The 16,218-nt window shown below is 22.7% G+C and overlaps 5 protein-coding genes across 7 annotated transcripts; 1 reads left to right on the forward strand and 4 right to left on the reverse strand.

Moving 5' to 3' along the window:
- Nucleotides 1–23: 23 nt before the first annotated feature.
- Nucleotides 24–2,100, reverse strand: LOC107998967 (dnaJ homolog subfamily C member 17). The gene is made up of 8 exons (XM_017058558.3): nt 1,963–2,100; nt 1,629–1,753; nt 1,436–1,564; nt 1,163–1,318; nt 865–1,080; nt 687–767; nt 470–601; nt 24–315 (listed from the first exon to the last, which is right to left on the reverse strand). The coding sequence occupies exons 2-8, from the start codon at nt 1,695–1,697 to the stop codon at nt 202–204; spliced, it is 897 nt and encodes a 298-aa protein (XP_016914047.1). The 5' UTR covers nt 1,698–1,753; nt 1,963–2,100; the 3' UTR covers nt 24–201.
- A 56-nt stretch (nt 2,101–2,156) lies between these two features.
- On the forward strand, nt 2,157–4,407 carry LOC107998961 (2-oxoisovalerate dehydrogenase subunit alpha, mitochondrial). Its single transcript, XM_017058545.3, has 8 exons — nt 2,157–2,294; nt 2,384–2,584; nt 2,673–2,868; nt 2,946–3,107; nt 3,255–3,399; nt 3,503–3,706; nt 3,774–4,037; nt 4,189–4,407. Exons 1-8 carry the CDS (start codon nt 2,226–2,228, stop codon nt 4,280–4,282), a joined length of 1,335 nt encoding a protein of 444 aa, XP_016914034.1. The 5' UTR covers nt 2,157–2,225; the 3' UTR covers nt 4,283–4,407.
- On the reverse strand, nt 4,251–5,392 carry LOC107998977 (large ribosomal subunit protein bL17m). The gene is made up of 3 exons (XM_017058578.3): nt 4,899–5,392; nt 4,619–4,829; nt 4,251–4,534 (listed from the first exon to the last, which is right to left on the reverse strand). The coding sequence occupies exons 1-3, from the start codon at nt 5,094–5,096 to the stop codon at nt 4,401–4,403; spliced, it is 543 nt and encodes a 180-aa protein (XP_016914067.1). The 5' UTR covers nt 5,097–5,392; the 3' UTR covers nt 4,251–4,400.
- Nucleotides 5,393–5,832: 440 nt separating this feature from the next.
- On the reverse strand, nt 5,833–8,302 carry LOC107998403 (E3 ubiquitin-protein ligase RNF34). Of its 2 annotated transcripts, none has more exons than XM_017057663.3 (7): nt 8,160–8,302; nt 7,886–7,937; nt 7,608–7,800; nt 7,368–7,464; nt 6,888–7,113; nt 6,614–6,788; nt 5,833–6,533 (listed from the first exon to the last, which is right to left on the reverse strand). In XM_017057663.3, exons 2-7 carry the CDS (start codon nt 7,931–7,933, stop codon nt 6,361–6,363), a joined length of 912 nt encoding a protein of 303 aa, XP_016913152.1. In that variant the 5' UTR covers nt 7,934–7,937; nt 8,160–8,302; the 3' UTR covers nt 5,833–6,360. The 2 variants fall into 2 exon arrangements, with proteins under 2 accessions (XP_016913152.1, XP_016913149.1); XM_017057660.3 differs by having other exon boundaries at nt 8,029–8,224.
- Nucleotides 8,303–8,841: 539 nt separating this feature from the next.
- LOC107998405 (uncharacterized) lies at nt 8,842–15,779 on the reverse strand. Of its 2 annotated transcripts, XM_062075561.1 has the most exons (7): nt 15,574–15,779; nt 15,150–15,449; nt 14,627–14,965; nt 12,830–13,171; nt 12,408–12,744; nt 9,940–10,077; nt 8,842–9,762 (listed from the first exon to the last, which is right to left on the reverse strand). In XM_062075561.1, the coding sequence occupies exons 4-7, from the start codon at nt 13,095–13,097 to the stop codon at nt 9,615–9,617; spliced, it is 891 nt and encodes a 296-aa protein (XP_061931545.1). In that variant the 5' UTR covers nt 13,098–13,171; nt 14,627–14,965; nt 15,150–15,449; nt 15,574–15,779; the 3' UTR covers nt 8,842–9,614. The 2 variants fall into 2 exon arrangements, with proteins under 2 accessions (XP_061931545.1, XP_061931546.1); XM_062075562.1 differs by lacking the exon at nt 14,627–14,965.
- Nucleotides 15,780–16,218: the final 439 nt, after the last annotated feature.

Here is a 16,218-nt window from a genome sequence, read left to right on the forward strand (position 1 = left end):
CGATGGAACAAATCTCTTATAAATATATTACAGAAGATTAACATTTTTTTATTAATTATATGACGATACATATTTACAAATTAATATGATATAATAATGAATAAACTACAATATCTTTTAATTTGCACATACCAATACACTTTCAATATTTAGAAAAATACAGCTTAATAATTTAAAATAATTGATATATTGGATATTTAATCAAATGCTTTCTGTTATATTCAATTTTTTCAGAGATCTTTTCCTTTCTTCAGCTTTTTTTAAATTATTTAATACAGAATGTTCAAATTCAATATCTGACATGTTTTGATTTACCTGTCATATAAAATTTGATATGAAATGAAATGTAAAAAAATTATAAAATGAATAAATATAAAAAATTAAAAAATATTGTTATTATTTATTTAAAAAAAATATCTATTATTACTATTAATTATTATCAATTAATATGCTTATTTGCTATATTTACCGTGTGTTGTGTAAAATTAATATCATTACAAGCAGTGCCTGTGTTAAAAATATTTGATTTTTTTTGTTCATCCCACAATTTTTGAAGTTTCAATGGATTTTGTGCTAAACCAAGTTCATTTAAAGCCATTTCCTAATAAAAAATATGATCTTATTCTCAAATTAAATAATTAAATAAAATACGTATATTTTTTATCTCAATGTTATAAATAACTTACTGCTTCATTTTTTTCTCTATATTCTATTAATGCTCTCCCTTCTCTAGTAGAAGAGATAATAAGAGCAGTTATGTTCCCATACTAAAAAATAAAATAAATATATATTATAATTATGTTATTTGTTGACAAAAAAAAAATGACAAAACACTATAATAAATGTCATAATAATAATATAAACCTTCGAAAATATTTGATACAATGTATCATAATCATATTCATTATTATTAGATTGATTTTTACGAGATTTCCATTTCACTTTTAATTTATAAGAGCTGCTATCAATTTCTGATTCTTTATGAAATGTCTTTGATCGTTCTTCAAAATATTTTTTCATAAATGCTATTTCTTCCTCTACTTGTTTCGATCCTTCCTTTTGTAATCTTTCTATTTCAATCTGCAATAATGAGATTGTAATGATATTATATAGAAAAAACAAATTATAATATAAACATACATATACATAAACTTAAGAATACCTGTAATTTATTTTTGTCTCTTTTAATATCAGAATCTACTTTGTAGGCATTTTCTCGTGTTTCTAAATCTTCTTTCAATTTCTTACGTCTTGAATCAAATTCTTTAGCACGTAATTTTGCTTGATGCTTTGCATTAATAACTTTATCATAAGCTGCCTTATTTTGTAGATGAGATATCATCAATAAGAAAGACAAGAAACATATTAATGAAATATAAAAACAGTATACTTATTATTATTATTATTATTATTATTATATTATTATTATATTTACCCGAGCAGATATATCAGTAAGAATTTCTAATGCTTGTGACAATTTATGAAATAATTCATTTGCCTTTGGATTATTCGGATTTTTGTCAGGATGACAATATAGAGCTTTTTTACGATATGCTTTCTTAATCTGAAATAATATGCACTTAATATATATACTTTCAATTTCAACAAATTTTATAAAATATTTATACCTCTTGAATAGAAGCTGTTTTCTCTATACCTAATAATTCATATAGATCTGAATTTTCCGAAGAATCCATCTTTTTTTTCTATTTATATTAAAATATTTTATTTTTTCTAAGAAGTATCTTCAACACTAATATTTAATATATAGAAAAAGATTAAATTTATATTTAGAAGAAAAAGGTTATGTTTATATTAAATATTGAATTATTTTTCATCGAATAAAATATTTAATTATTTTTCTTTCAATTATTTACGAAAATTTAACATTTTTATTAATATATATGTAATACATATGTAAAAAATAAATATATATATATATATATATATATCCCTCAATACCTCTTATCACTGAATACATGCACTTTTACGATGGACACAAATTTTATATTATTTTTTCTCCTTTTCTTTTTCTCATTTTTTGTTACACTCTCATGACCTTTCTTCCTTCTTCAGTTATAATGCGCATTTGTAAATAAGTATTTAAACAACTTATATAGTAATTATTTATTTAGACATATATTACGCGAAATGATACGTAAATTTTAAAATAATTATTGTAATTAAAGATTTGGATATTATTGATTAAAATTATTTTTAAAACAATGATTGAAAAAATTTTTTTTAAACGTATATATTTAAAAAATAACAACAGGTATTTATTGCACAAACAAGTAAGTATTTATAAAAGACAAAAAAGTAATAAATAAATAATAAATAAAATAATAAAAAAATATTTATTTTTTTTATATCACGTATTTAGGTGCAAAAATTTTATAGCAAAAAAACTATAAATACTAAAATTGTTAATATAATGAATGAAAGAGATCCTTCTTTTTTGGGAATTCAAACTGTATTTACTAATGAATTAAAGTTTGTCAACAAAGAATGCTATGATTCTTTACCAACATTTAGAATTTTAAACTCATTACACAAACATTTTCAATTGCCAAAGGACCTTAAGGTTTAAATATTTATTAACTAATATTTATTAAGATTGTATATAAATAAATTTTATATATTATTTCATTTTGTTTCTCTATTTTTTCTAGCTAGATGAACAAATTTTGATTAAAATGTATCATAAAATGACTACTCTGAATATAATGGATAAAATACTTTATGAATCTCAACGACAAGGACGTATATCATTTTATATGACTAATACAGGAGAAGAAGGAATTCAAATTGGTTCTGCAGCTGCTCTTACATTAGAAGATGTTATCTATGCGCAATATCGAGAAGCTGGTATAAAATATTAATTTTTTATCAATTAATAATATATATTTAAAGTAAATATAATTTAATATAAAAAAATTTCATAGGTGTTTTGTTATGGCGAGGACATTCTATTATAGATTTTATGAATCAATGCTATGGTAATCATAAAGATACCTCAAAGGGAAAACAAATGCCTGTTCATTATGGATCAAAAAAATTAAACTTTGTTACTATTTCATCTCCTTTAACAACACAATTACCTCAAGGTAACATAGATTGTTGATATTATTATCAAATTATATAATTTCTTTAAAAATATAAAAATATAAAAATATAAAAATATCTGATTGAAATTATTATATTATCAACATATAATTCTGATAATTTTAATATCCAAATCTGTTCATTCTTAGCCGTAGGTACAGCATATGCATTCAAACGATCTCAAAAAAATGCATGTATAATATGTTACTTTGGTGAAGGAGCTGCTAGTGAAGGAGATGCTCATGCAGCTTTTAATTTTGCTGCAACTTTAGAGTGTCCAATAATTTTTATATGGTAATTTTAATAATATATTGCATGAAAAAATGTGAAAATATATAAAACTCATTTTTAAAAAAATAATGATATTTTTTAATAATCTAAAATAATCTATTTTTAGTCGCAATAATGGTTATGCAATTTCAACTCCTACTCAGGAACAATTTAAAGGAGATGGAATTGCAGCAAGAGGACCAGCATATGGAATATCAACGATCCGTGTGGATGGTAATGATGTTCTTGCTATGTATTATGCGACAAAAACTGCTCGTGAACTCTGCATTAAAAATGGAAAACCTTACTTGATTGAAGCTATGACTTATCGGTAAAAAAAAAAATTTTTTGTACATATTAATTTTTTAAAATATTTTTTACAATATATTTTTTTTTAGAATTGGTCATCACAGTACTTCTGATGATAGTACTGTATATCGATCTACTGACGAAATAAATCATTGGAATCATTATACACCAATACTACGATATCGTAATTATTTGGAATCAATTGGTTTGTGGAATAAAGAACGAGATAGGGAATTAAACAAATGTATAAAAAATTCCATTTTACTTGCTTTTGCTGAAGCAGAAAAAGAACGTAAACCATGTTGGAAAGAATTATTTACGGATGTATATCATACAATGCCAAATCATATATGGTACATTTGTAAATTTTTTAATTAAATATTTTTTAATTAAATATAATATAATTTTAAAATATTTTATATTAATTTTATAATAATTTTATATTTTATGAGTAAATGCTCAAAAAAAATTATTTTCATTATAAATATATTCTTTTAATTTCAGGAAACAAATGGATTCCATGGAAAAGCATGTTAATGAATTTCAGAAATATTATCCATTGCATCTTTTCAAATCAAATAATCATAATAATGAATAGTTTAATAAACAAATTTAACAAAATAACAGATCAAATTAATTATATTTATATATTTAACAATCTATATTAATATTATATATTTTTTATATTATTTAATAATAAAAAATACATACACACACTATAAATTCATATTAGTACTTATTTCTTTATATTTTTCTAATCTATATTCTTTTCTAGCTGCATCAAGTAATATATTGTGAAGTAAATTATGCTGATATGGATTAGATTGTTCTATGATGGGATATATGTTTCCTTAAAAAAATTATATTAATAAATTAAAATAAATTAAAATTTTTCATAAGTATATAAACAAATAAGAATTTATACAAAATATACCTTTTAATTCTAAAATAGCTCTCTTAAATGCAAATCCAGGATATATACATGGTGCATTATGAAGTTTTGTAAATGAAGTTGTATAATTTTCATATCTTGGTACAAGTACTTTAAAAAGTTTATGAATAAATTGTTTTTCAATTATCCAAAAATTTGCAAGTTCCATAGTTTCTTTGTGATGAGGACCATGACGTAATGCTTCTGATATTAACTGCAATAAAGAAGAATTATAAAATATGTTTAATTAAAGAAGATCATCAGAAGATATCATGATATTTACCTGTTCAACATAACCTCTTGTTTCATCCGCTCTCGCATAATTCAACTCAATCCTTTCATATTTAATTACAGCGGTTAATGTTTTTTTAATTTTTCGTATTCTTCCCTCTGGACCATCTATATTTTTTAATTTACGTGGTTCTGATCTAACATTATATCTTAATTTAGAAACTAGTTTTTCAATTTTTGCCTGATTCATTGTTTTATTATATTATTAAAAAATTAAATGACTTTTATTGATAATTTTATTAAATTAATTGTTCATTATAGAAACAGTATTATATAATTTTATGAAAATTTTTGATATTAAAAAATATTTGTACTACGTATATTAAGCATTCTCTTTCTCTCTATCATTCGTACTATATTGAACTTTGACTATATTGAAATACCTATATACAGTATATTCAACGTAACTAGTAATTAAATGTAAATAAAACAACCGAAATAGAGCCAAACTCATAATTTGTGATATATTATAGATAGAGATAAAAGAGAAACTTCAAGAAATTATAATGATTTTAAAAAAAAATTTTATTTTTAAGATTTTTTTACGATCTAATTATTTCCATTATTATACTTATTTTTTTCTTTTCCGTTGTTTTCCATCTATATATATATATATATATATATATAAAGATTTATGTAAATTTCAGAATTTTAGAATTTGAAATGAATATATTTTTTTTAATTGATTATATAAGATAAAAAATAAAATAAAATCAATTTATCATAAATTCATAGTTTTGTTAATTTAAATTTTTTCTAACAATTACTAATGAATATTAATAAATGATAAAATAAAATTGTAATATATATCAATAAAAAATTTTTATTACATTATTATTATTATACATATAAAGTTTTGCTCATGCATATTGCATAAATTTTTTTATAAGGTGATAAAGAATATTTTGATAAAATAAAATAGTATGTAACTTTGAATAATTAAAAGTTTTTAATTTTATAAGATTTTAAATGTTTTTACTTATATACATATTATATTACATTATGTATAATGAATAATGCGCTTAATTCAACTTAGCAACTCAGTAAATTTGAATTTACAAAAAGAGGTCACAATTGTCATTGATTTCAATCAACTTATTTTCAATTAATTAAAAATGAAAATAAAAGGACACATATTTTATATTAATATTTATTATATATCTCAAATAAAGAGATTACGATACATAGAAATACCTAAAAAAATAAATATTCGAATAATTAGCATCCTCTTATTTTCATTTATATTCTTAAATAAAATTATTATTATTTATATTAATACATTAATATAAAAGATTGTATCTTATTTTTATTACTATAATATACGATATCGATAAAATACGCCAAAAAACTATTATTTTTCTAAATCTGAAATATCAGAACAATATTTGTCCTTTTTCTTATTTTCTGTATTGAACATATAATTCCATAATATCATATATTGTTGTTTTTTGTTGTTAAGCTTTAAAAAATCGCACTACACGCACTACATATTGTTTACATATCGGACATTCTGACATTTGTTTACCACAATTTAGACAACAAGCCATATGACCACATTCTAAAATTACACATTCAAGCGGTTCATTCCAACAAATTTTGCAAAGATTTTCATCCAAAATTTCCATTTCTATTGATAATAAAATATACAAATTAAAATTTTGTATATCTAAAAAGTTAAATATTTAATAAAGAGAAATTGTATCTTACTTGTTTTTGATTGTTTATATTCTTCCCATAATCTGGAAGCTTTATTCAATAATTCATATCTTTCTACACAACCTTTATAATCAACTCGATTTATACTTAGCAAGTTCTTTAATTGTTTTACACTTAAACATTCCAATTCAGATAATGTATTTATATCAGATAATTTAATAGGATTCTGTAATACAAAAGAGAAAAATAAAAAGAAAAAAGTATTATTATATACAAATATCATAGAAAATTAGTATTATAAAATAATATAACTATAATTACGTACCATGGAACTTTCTACAATTAAATCAGAATGTTGAATATTAGAAATTTTTGAAATCTTTTCTTCTGTATTTATAGATTCTGTTCTATTCAAATAAGTATTAATAGGAGAAATTCCTTCTGATATTTCATTATTATCAATTCTTGCAGCATTGATTTCATCATTATTAAAAAGTTGTGTAGTATGTTCATAGCTTCTAGTTATTGATTGATTAGGAGGAGAATTATCACTGAAATTAAAATTAAATAAATATCAATATTTTTAATTTTTTAAATTTTTAATCGCGATAAAAATGTTTATAATTTCAAATAATTTTTTTGTAAAAAAACATAACGCAGCAGAGAAATATGGTTTTTTAAAATAGAAATCTAAGATATTAATGTTTATAATTAATTTTTATAATCAGTTAGACTATGATATAGTTTTGATCGATAATCAATAAAAAATTTTTTGAATATTATATACAACAAAGTAAAAGCTTACATGTTTCTACTTCTAATGTTTTCTGCATCTTCTGTATTCCAATAATCACTAGAATTATTAGCAAATGCCATTAACAATTTTATTAAGTCTTCTTTTTCTGTAATTAAAATTAACAGAAAAACAGAAAATATTAATTAAAATTTATCATGAAAAATTATAAATATTAAATATTTTTATATAAGAAGAATATTGACTAATAATATTGGAATTTGAAATTATTTCTTATTTCAATATACATACCAATGCATCCTTTGATGGGTATTTTTTTTGCCAATAAATATCGTTGTATATCTTTAGAACGCATTTGTATGATTAGACTTCGTATTAAAGGTCTTCTCGATAACATATTGCAACTCTCACAACTTAATATCTTGTCTAATCTTTTGATCACACATCCAGAACAAAAATATCTCAAACAATCCATACATTGTTTCTGAAAGTATTTCATGAAATATACAAAGTAAAAATTTTTAATCCATATTTGTAAATTGAAAAGCAAAATAACAGAATGATCTTACCTTTCGTGTAAAGAAGTTGAATTTTACGTTACAAGCTTCACAAGCCATGTCGCTTTAAGAAAATAACACAATAACAAAAATATCAAAATGAAAAAAATCTTAAATTTAAAGGTTAAGTTACAAGGACAAACAAAAATACTTACATATTTTAAATGCTATAAATATAAATAGAAGTATGTTAAAGAAGAATAATTTGGAAAGATATTATCATTCTATGGCACTTTTTTGGCAAGTTTTAAAACTCTTGACAATTGATAATTAACTATGTACATACCAAATTGATTTGAGATAATAAAACACGATGAAATTCCACAGTAAGAATTTATTAAAGATGGCGATAAAAGGACACGAAATCAATAATATTATTAAAATTTACATTTTGCTATGTATGAAATGTATTAAGTTATCAAGTTTTCGGTATTGGAAATACAATTTATCTATAATATACATCTTATCAATATTAAAATTTAATTAAGGAAATAGGATAGTTTCGACTCAATTTTTATTTTTTAATTTTTATATATTCTATTTATTTTCAATTTTTTATTTCTCTTATTTGATTTATTATTTGATTTGTTTGATTTCTTTTTTAATTTTAATTCATTTCTATTTAATGCAAAGATATTCATGCTATTCAAAATTTTATTATATTATAGTTTTTTTTTAATCTTGCGTGTTTATTAAAATCTTTAGTACTTTTGAAAAATATAAACGATTGTAATCAAAAATAATAAAAAAATTTTTTTATTATATATATTGATATATATGTATATGACATAATATGAATATATCACATGAATATATCATGAGGTTGATTTAATCATGTTTTAGATATAAATTTCTAAAAAATACAATAGTTTACATATTTAATATGCATATTTTTTAAATTAAAAATAATATTGAAAATCGAATTTATTACGATAAATTATAAGAAATAAATTATAAATAAATAAACATTCATTTCAACATATATTGCTAGAATAAAAAAAGATTGGAATATAAATTCCATCGATTTATATAATTTTTAGTAGTTGACAATTACATTTTTATAATATAATATAAAACGACATAAATACATAAATTACTAGATATAATATGGCGTAAAAAGTGTACGTGTATACACATGATGTTGGCCACATGATTAGATATATTCAATGGAGGCCAATAAAGCTTCAAATAAAGCGTAAAATGCGATTATTTGATTTTTCATCAAGACCAAAAAGCCCATTTTCTTTCCAATTTTCAGATTTTCATAATTATAAGCGGTAATAGTGGTCAAATGATTTTAAATGATTAAAAATGATCTTTTTTAATCAAGGAAAAATATATACATAAAAAATGTATATATTATTTACGCGTTTGAAGAAAAATAGAATATGTGCATAACATTATTACAAAAATTTTTCTTCGATTTAAATATATAGGATCTTAAAAATAATATTATAATATAAGAGTGATTCTATTATATAAGAGTGATTCTATAATATAAGAGTGATTCTATTTAATATAGAAAAAAATATAGAAAAATATAGAAAAAACTTTTTTATTTTCGAGTATGTAAATCAAGTTTAAAAACTTTTGATTCTTAATTTATCTTTATATATAATTTTTTTATGATTCTTAATGATTTTAATTGCCCTTTGTTTATTTGTATCATTCATTCTAAGATATATATATATATGTATATACATATAGTAAGTAGTATATTATCTGGCTTCAAACGATTTATTTACATTAATCGTATCGTATGTTTAATATTTTCAGAAAATTGATTTTCTTTCCGTATTCGGTCCATTGACAAAATGGAAGGAAAATATCGATTTTTTTGCTCTATCTCATCTTCGGTAGTTACAATATCTTCATGAAAAGCATCTTTTCTGGAAAACAATATATAATATCTAATAATTTCTGAAATAAATTTGTTTTTTTATATTGAAGTATAATATGAAATAATTCGTTGCATTTATATATTATATAAATATATAAATTGTTTATATATTATTTATATTTTATAAATATAAAATATTTATATATATACATATATTTTTACATACATATATTTATTCTCTGGCAAACGAAATAACGATTTTGGACAATCTTTAAAATAAGGCCAACACTCTCCATGAAACTTGCCTCTATTTTCAGCTTCAACATATTCTTTCAAAAGATTTGAAAATGGTGATTTACTAGCACTGTAATAAAAATTTATGTATTACGAAAGAACTTGGAATGATTTTATTTTTAAAAATAATAAAATAACAAATATAAAAAGAAAACGGAATAAAAAGAATAAATATTTATACATAGATATTTCTATTTCATACATATTTAAATACAGGTGTACACGTATAATAAATGAAATCGAACTTGGATCCATTTTTAATTCATGTATGCGGGTACATATACTTTTTATTATGTATATATTTTATTATTTTGATAATATATTGATCGTAATATATTTTTATATATATTTTGCATATATATCTTATTAAAAAAAAAGAAATATTCCTTTTTCATGATTTTTTCAAATTTAATAACTTTTTTAAAATATTTTTGCAAATATTTCATTTTGAAATATTTACATAATATACATTTTACTTAAAATATTTATTTGTTAGATATTTTTAAATATATTTCATATTATAGAATTTCAATTGCATTAATCTTATATATTATCGATAAAATTTATTTTTAAATTAGACAGGTAAATATCAATAAATTTTTTCGATCGATTTCAGCATATAATACATATATATTGATCTATCTTTATTTCTCTCGTTTCGATATCCGAAGATGTTATTAATATAGCAGAATGCATATAGTAAATACATGACATCACAAACAAGAAGAGCAAGAAAGACAAAAAATATGCCATTAGTTTCGATTATATATCTGATATCTTGTTAGAAATACAACATTAAAAATTAATTAATAATTAATTTTCTACATTTTCAAACTAATTTTCAAACATTTCTGCACTTTTAAATTCGCACTTAAATCTGACAATTCTTCAAAGAAATTTCTCCTATAAAATTTTTTAATCAATTATTTATCGTCAATGATTAATTCGTCGCACAAGAATCGATACGACCAATATACCATACACACACACATACACATTTTTCATTAATTTCACATTATCGTAAGATTTCAAATGTTATTTGTTTTTGTATATTCTGATATAATTTTTATTATTAATAATTTATTAATTATATTTATGTTTACTAATAATTTATATTATTGCTCAAAATAAATTGATTCTTACTCGATAAAAGATTGAAAATTTATGATTCAGATATTCTTTATGATAATCATTAATAAATAATTAATCGAAATGAATTAAAATTACAAGAATATACAAAATATACAAGAAAATTGTCGAAAATTTTATCTTTGAAATACGAATATAAAAATGCAAAAATATTTAATAGAAAACTATTTATCATTTAATTTTCAATAATGCGTTTTCTATACGGGAAAAAAAATATATTAAGAAATTAATGTCATTCGTTTTATCATTGTCATATATATTTTCTTTGTCTATGATGTTATCTTTTTGCACATGTTATACTAACAACAAATTGTAGTTTCGGATATTCAAACGCACAATGGCATATTTAAATTTTCGATTTGCTTTTTAATTTATAAATAAAATTTATTTTACGTTTATATATGTATATATTAAATATATAAAATATGTATATATTTTTATTTTATCGTGCATTTTGTATTTTAAATTTTTAAATTTTTATGCGTCCAGTGTATAAATTTATATTCTTTATATATATTTTCATATTCTTAAATTTCTTAAATAAATAAATATAAAACAATGATTTTTGCAATGAAATTTAAGAATATGATCAAAACAAATTTAGTTTTTATGAACGCGACAGAATAAAACACGAGTAAAAAATACAAAAAGTATAAAACATATAAAAATATATCGAATTCTAAAAAATTTTTTTTGTTTATACTATCTTCTCTTAAGTTATATTTTTTTATAATCATAAAATCTTTGCCAATGTTCGGATATTTCGAAAAACAGAGAAAAATGTCGCGTATCAATTTCTTTTTCTATTATATTCTATCGATATCGAATATAAAAAGAATATAATTTATCTTTTTAATTATTATTTAAATAATGTTTATATATATAAATTATATACACACATATATATATTAATTAATTATTTTTAAATTTAATTTATAAATTATAAATTAAATTTATTTTTTCAACTTTTTAACAAACAAACTTATTATGCATGTTTTTCACTACGTTATAATTAATATTAGTATAAATTCTTATTCTTTTTTTTTTTATATTTATATATATATATATATATAATTATAAAAATTAATAATTTTTAACGCGAGAAATTTCTTTCGTATTTATATTACATGTGTATTATTAAAAATACAAATTTTTTTATCGTTATCCCGTTCAAATATTTACTTATATACGTATTTCAATGTGCATTTAAAACTATATTTTGTATTATTTATACATATGAAAAGTACTTACGTGAAAAATAGTTTGAGCATTTCTCCGATCAAACCGAAATTATTCAAAGGATGTCCTTGTACTTCGCATATAGCCCTTAATAAACAAGCTTTTCCATTTAAACCAAAATTTCCGAGCATATCCTCGGCGGTACCATACAAAAGAGCTCTTTCACCTCCATAAAATATATTTTTTGGTAGATCTTGAATCGCCTCTCTTTTACCGATTCCACGTTTTACGAACATCGCGATAAATTCCGCGGCATTCGATCCTTGTTCTCTCGCAGTAGTATCAAATGCCGATGGTAAAACGCCATAAGGATTTTCATTGTCGGTTAAACCAAGTTTGTCGAAATCGACTGTAATAAAAGAGATAAAGAGATTAATAATCAGACATGAAAGGGAATAAAATCAGTGAAAAGAAATCGAATGATATTTACTTACTAGTAAAAGGAAGACTGATAGTCATGTTGCTGAGAAAACCATAGGGAGGATATCTGACAAATGGTAATGCCAATGTTGGAGTTATTGTCATTATCGTGCCTGGCGGTAAAGCAATTCGACCATCATTAGTTATCCAAAGTAATCTTTTTTGTCGATGATGAGAGAAAAAATGTTCGTTATTGTCCTTGTTGTCACCGTTTTCGCCATCCGCACACTTGAGAAATAATATTAATCCAACTAGTGCCAGTATTCTCCGTTTTCGTTCCATCTTTTTTTCCTCTTCTCCTGATACACGGAGAAGTTTTCTCGGATAAACTAATGATCGATTGATTATTCCTGAACCTGTTTAAGGATTAAAATATATAATACTCGTATATTTTTCTTTTCTTTTTCGATGCAATGCGGTGCATTGAATATGTGATAAGGATAGAAGCAGTTAAAAGCACGTGTATAATAATTATTAGAGAAAAACCATTAGACAAAACGAAAGCAGGTTGTCCATATCAAGGATCCTGAATTAACGAAAATTTCCCGTTAGCTATGTAACATCGTATACATGGATGAATAAAATGTGCGATATCTTTGTATGCACAGAAAGTGTCGAACAATGTCGATGTAGGGCATCGCTACGACCAATAGTCCCAATCGTGTTGGTTTTACATTACCAAAATTGTAATCGAGAGGAGACATTTATAAATCATGTATCGCGTAAATAAGTACTTATATATATATATATATGCAGCATAGTGTGAAAATATCACGAAGCGTTTCACGTAATTCTATTATATGTGTGCGCAACGTGAAGTATTTTTCGTAGTAATAACCAACGAAAAAGTTTAAGGAGAACGATAAGATGGATCAACTAACCGATATAACGTGCAAATTCTATACATCGTATCGTATTTTCGTACACATATATGCATACGAATATATTCTACTGGTATTCCTCGTGCGATCGATGTCGATACGTGCATCGAAATTAAAATCAAATGAAACTCGTTCATTCGACGAATCGAATCTTGACCATCGCTCGATCAAGTAATCACGTCGCATACGTTTTTGGTACGTACCGTTAACTTTTATCGAAATTTGGGTCGTAGTATATAAGAAAAATACAATTTTTTCTTATTTCTATATTTTTGTTTCTTACTTCTCTTTTTTCTATCTCTTACATTATTGTTTAAAAACAAACGCGTTTACTTTTCCCGATTTTTCATCCCCGATCGTTCAGTATTATTGCAATATTATTACATCCAAAAAGAAATGTTTTTCCATATTACACTAGTCGCATAGTCCTTTTTATAAATGTTTTTCACTCAAAAATAATATATGTATACGTAAACAGATAATATTTTTAAACAAAATATTCGAATCGATATTAAATATCGAATAGATGAAAGTTTAGATATCAAGAAATTAAATACCAAATAAATAATATAGATAGATGTGCGTGTTAAATAAGTAATATTTATAATAACAAATATATAATAATAATAAAAACAAATAATAATTTTTAATTCATTAAAAAAGAGAGGAGAAAAAAAATGGAAAAAGATTCTTTTAGAATTGGAATGACGTGATCTTAAGAGAAATATATCTTAAGACAAACTAATGATCTTTTACATTTATTTAAATGATATTATTCTTCGAACAAGAAAATGAATGGTTTAAATTAATTGGGAAGTGAGAAAAGGAAAAAAATTGAAAGAAAATCTTAATTAATTAATTAGAAATTAGAAACAAAGAGTATATGCAAATAAAAATAGAAATATTAAAAATTAGAAAACACGTAAATACCTTCGATTTATGACGGACACGTTGTTTGTTTCATCGAGATGATATAATCATCGGAGAACGGTCGTTGTACTATAACTGGGCTAATTTTGATAGACACTGATCAACAGGGACACTTATAATTACAGTATAATTATACCTATCATCATGATTTTCTCATTGTCTGTTATAAAATCCAGGGGATAAGATCGATTCTTTTATCCCTTTTCTTCTTCCTTATCTTCTGATTAATTTAATCGATCAATATTATCGTCTCTTACATATTTTAAATATCGTTCATTCCGTATTTACGTAAATATTCAAATCAATAATAGGCAACATATATATGTATGTATTTAATTTCTATATGATATATCATATATATATATATATAAAATTTTTAAGCTATATTAAGTTTATATTTTGATGTACATGTGCAATACTATCGTTATTATTTATTAAACTGATCAAGTTAGATTAGATATCGATTACGAGATAGCGCACAATAACTCGCGTTTGTATACTGCCAGAGGCTACTGACTCTTACCTCGGTTTCGAACTGACCGGTAATCCACTCGATGCTTCTCATTTACGAACCGTCTTATCCTCCGTTACGTTACTTACTTACTTTCCACTACGTACGTACATACATATACATTCATTGCTTAAACTCGACATTGACTTTCGTTTCCATCGCTTTATTATGCGGTATCGAAATTGAATCCTTTCGAATTTTCTCCGACTATTCTTATCCTTCCAAATAACTATTGATGTCTCATCAATTTCTCTTTCCCTGTCTTATTTATTTTTTTTCTTTCTTTTCATATCACGATCGATTGTGAGCAATCTTAAAGAAACATTGAAAACAAAATTATTAAATATATTATGAATAACAAATAAATGCTAATATATAAATAAAATATGGTTTTTGAAAAAATTTAATTTATAGTAATAATAAATTCACAACGTACTTTATTACAAATTTTTGAATCAAACAATACAATATAATCTATGTGAGCATACGGGCAGGCACGTATATATGTATTTTTCATTCACAACACGTATTCGATCGAGATTACAACAATTGAAAGAATTTTAACTTAAACGATATTATGTGATCAACATTTTTCCACATTTTTCTTTTTTTTTTTATTTTTTTTTATTTATTTATTTTTTTTTATAGGATCAAACTTTTAAAAAATTGTTTACCTTGATACGCGTGCATAATGCGTATTACAGTTTATACGTCTAATATGAAAAGAAAATAATAAAGCAAGAAAAAGAAAAAACGGAACAGTACGCGCTGTCGCTGTAATTTAGTACTAAAATGATAATATTATTTTGGAATAGAAACGCTTCCTTATAATTAATATCCACTAATCGTGTCTAAAAGACATTGTAAAAGAAGCCTTTTTTATGGCACTCGATGGTATACGATGTATACAATTCAACTTAAAAGTACTTACTTTCGATACAGCATTGTGTCGCTTAATATTTTGAATCTATAAAAAAATCGTTATTAATTGATAAGAAAGATTAAATCGATAAAAATTATATTCATATGCACATAAAAGATGAATGTTGTCGTAACGGGAGAAGAATTTAATGAAACGCTT

Source organism: Apis cerana, linkage group LG5 (assembly GCF_029169275.1).
Source record: "Apis cerana isolate GH-2021 linkage group LG5, AcerK_1.0, whole genome shotgun sequence".
Lineage (NCBI taxonomy): Eukaryota > Metazoa > Arthropoda > Insecta > Hymenoptera > Apidae > Apis > Apis cerana.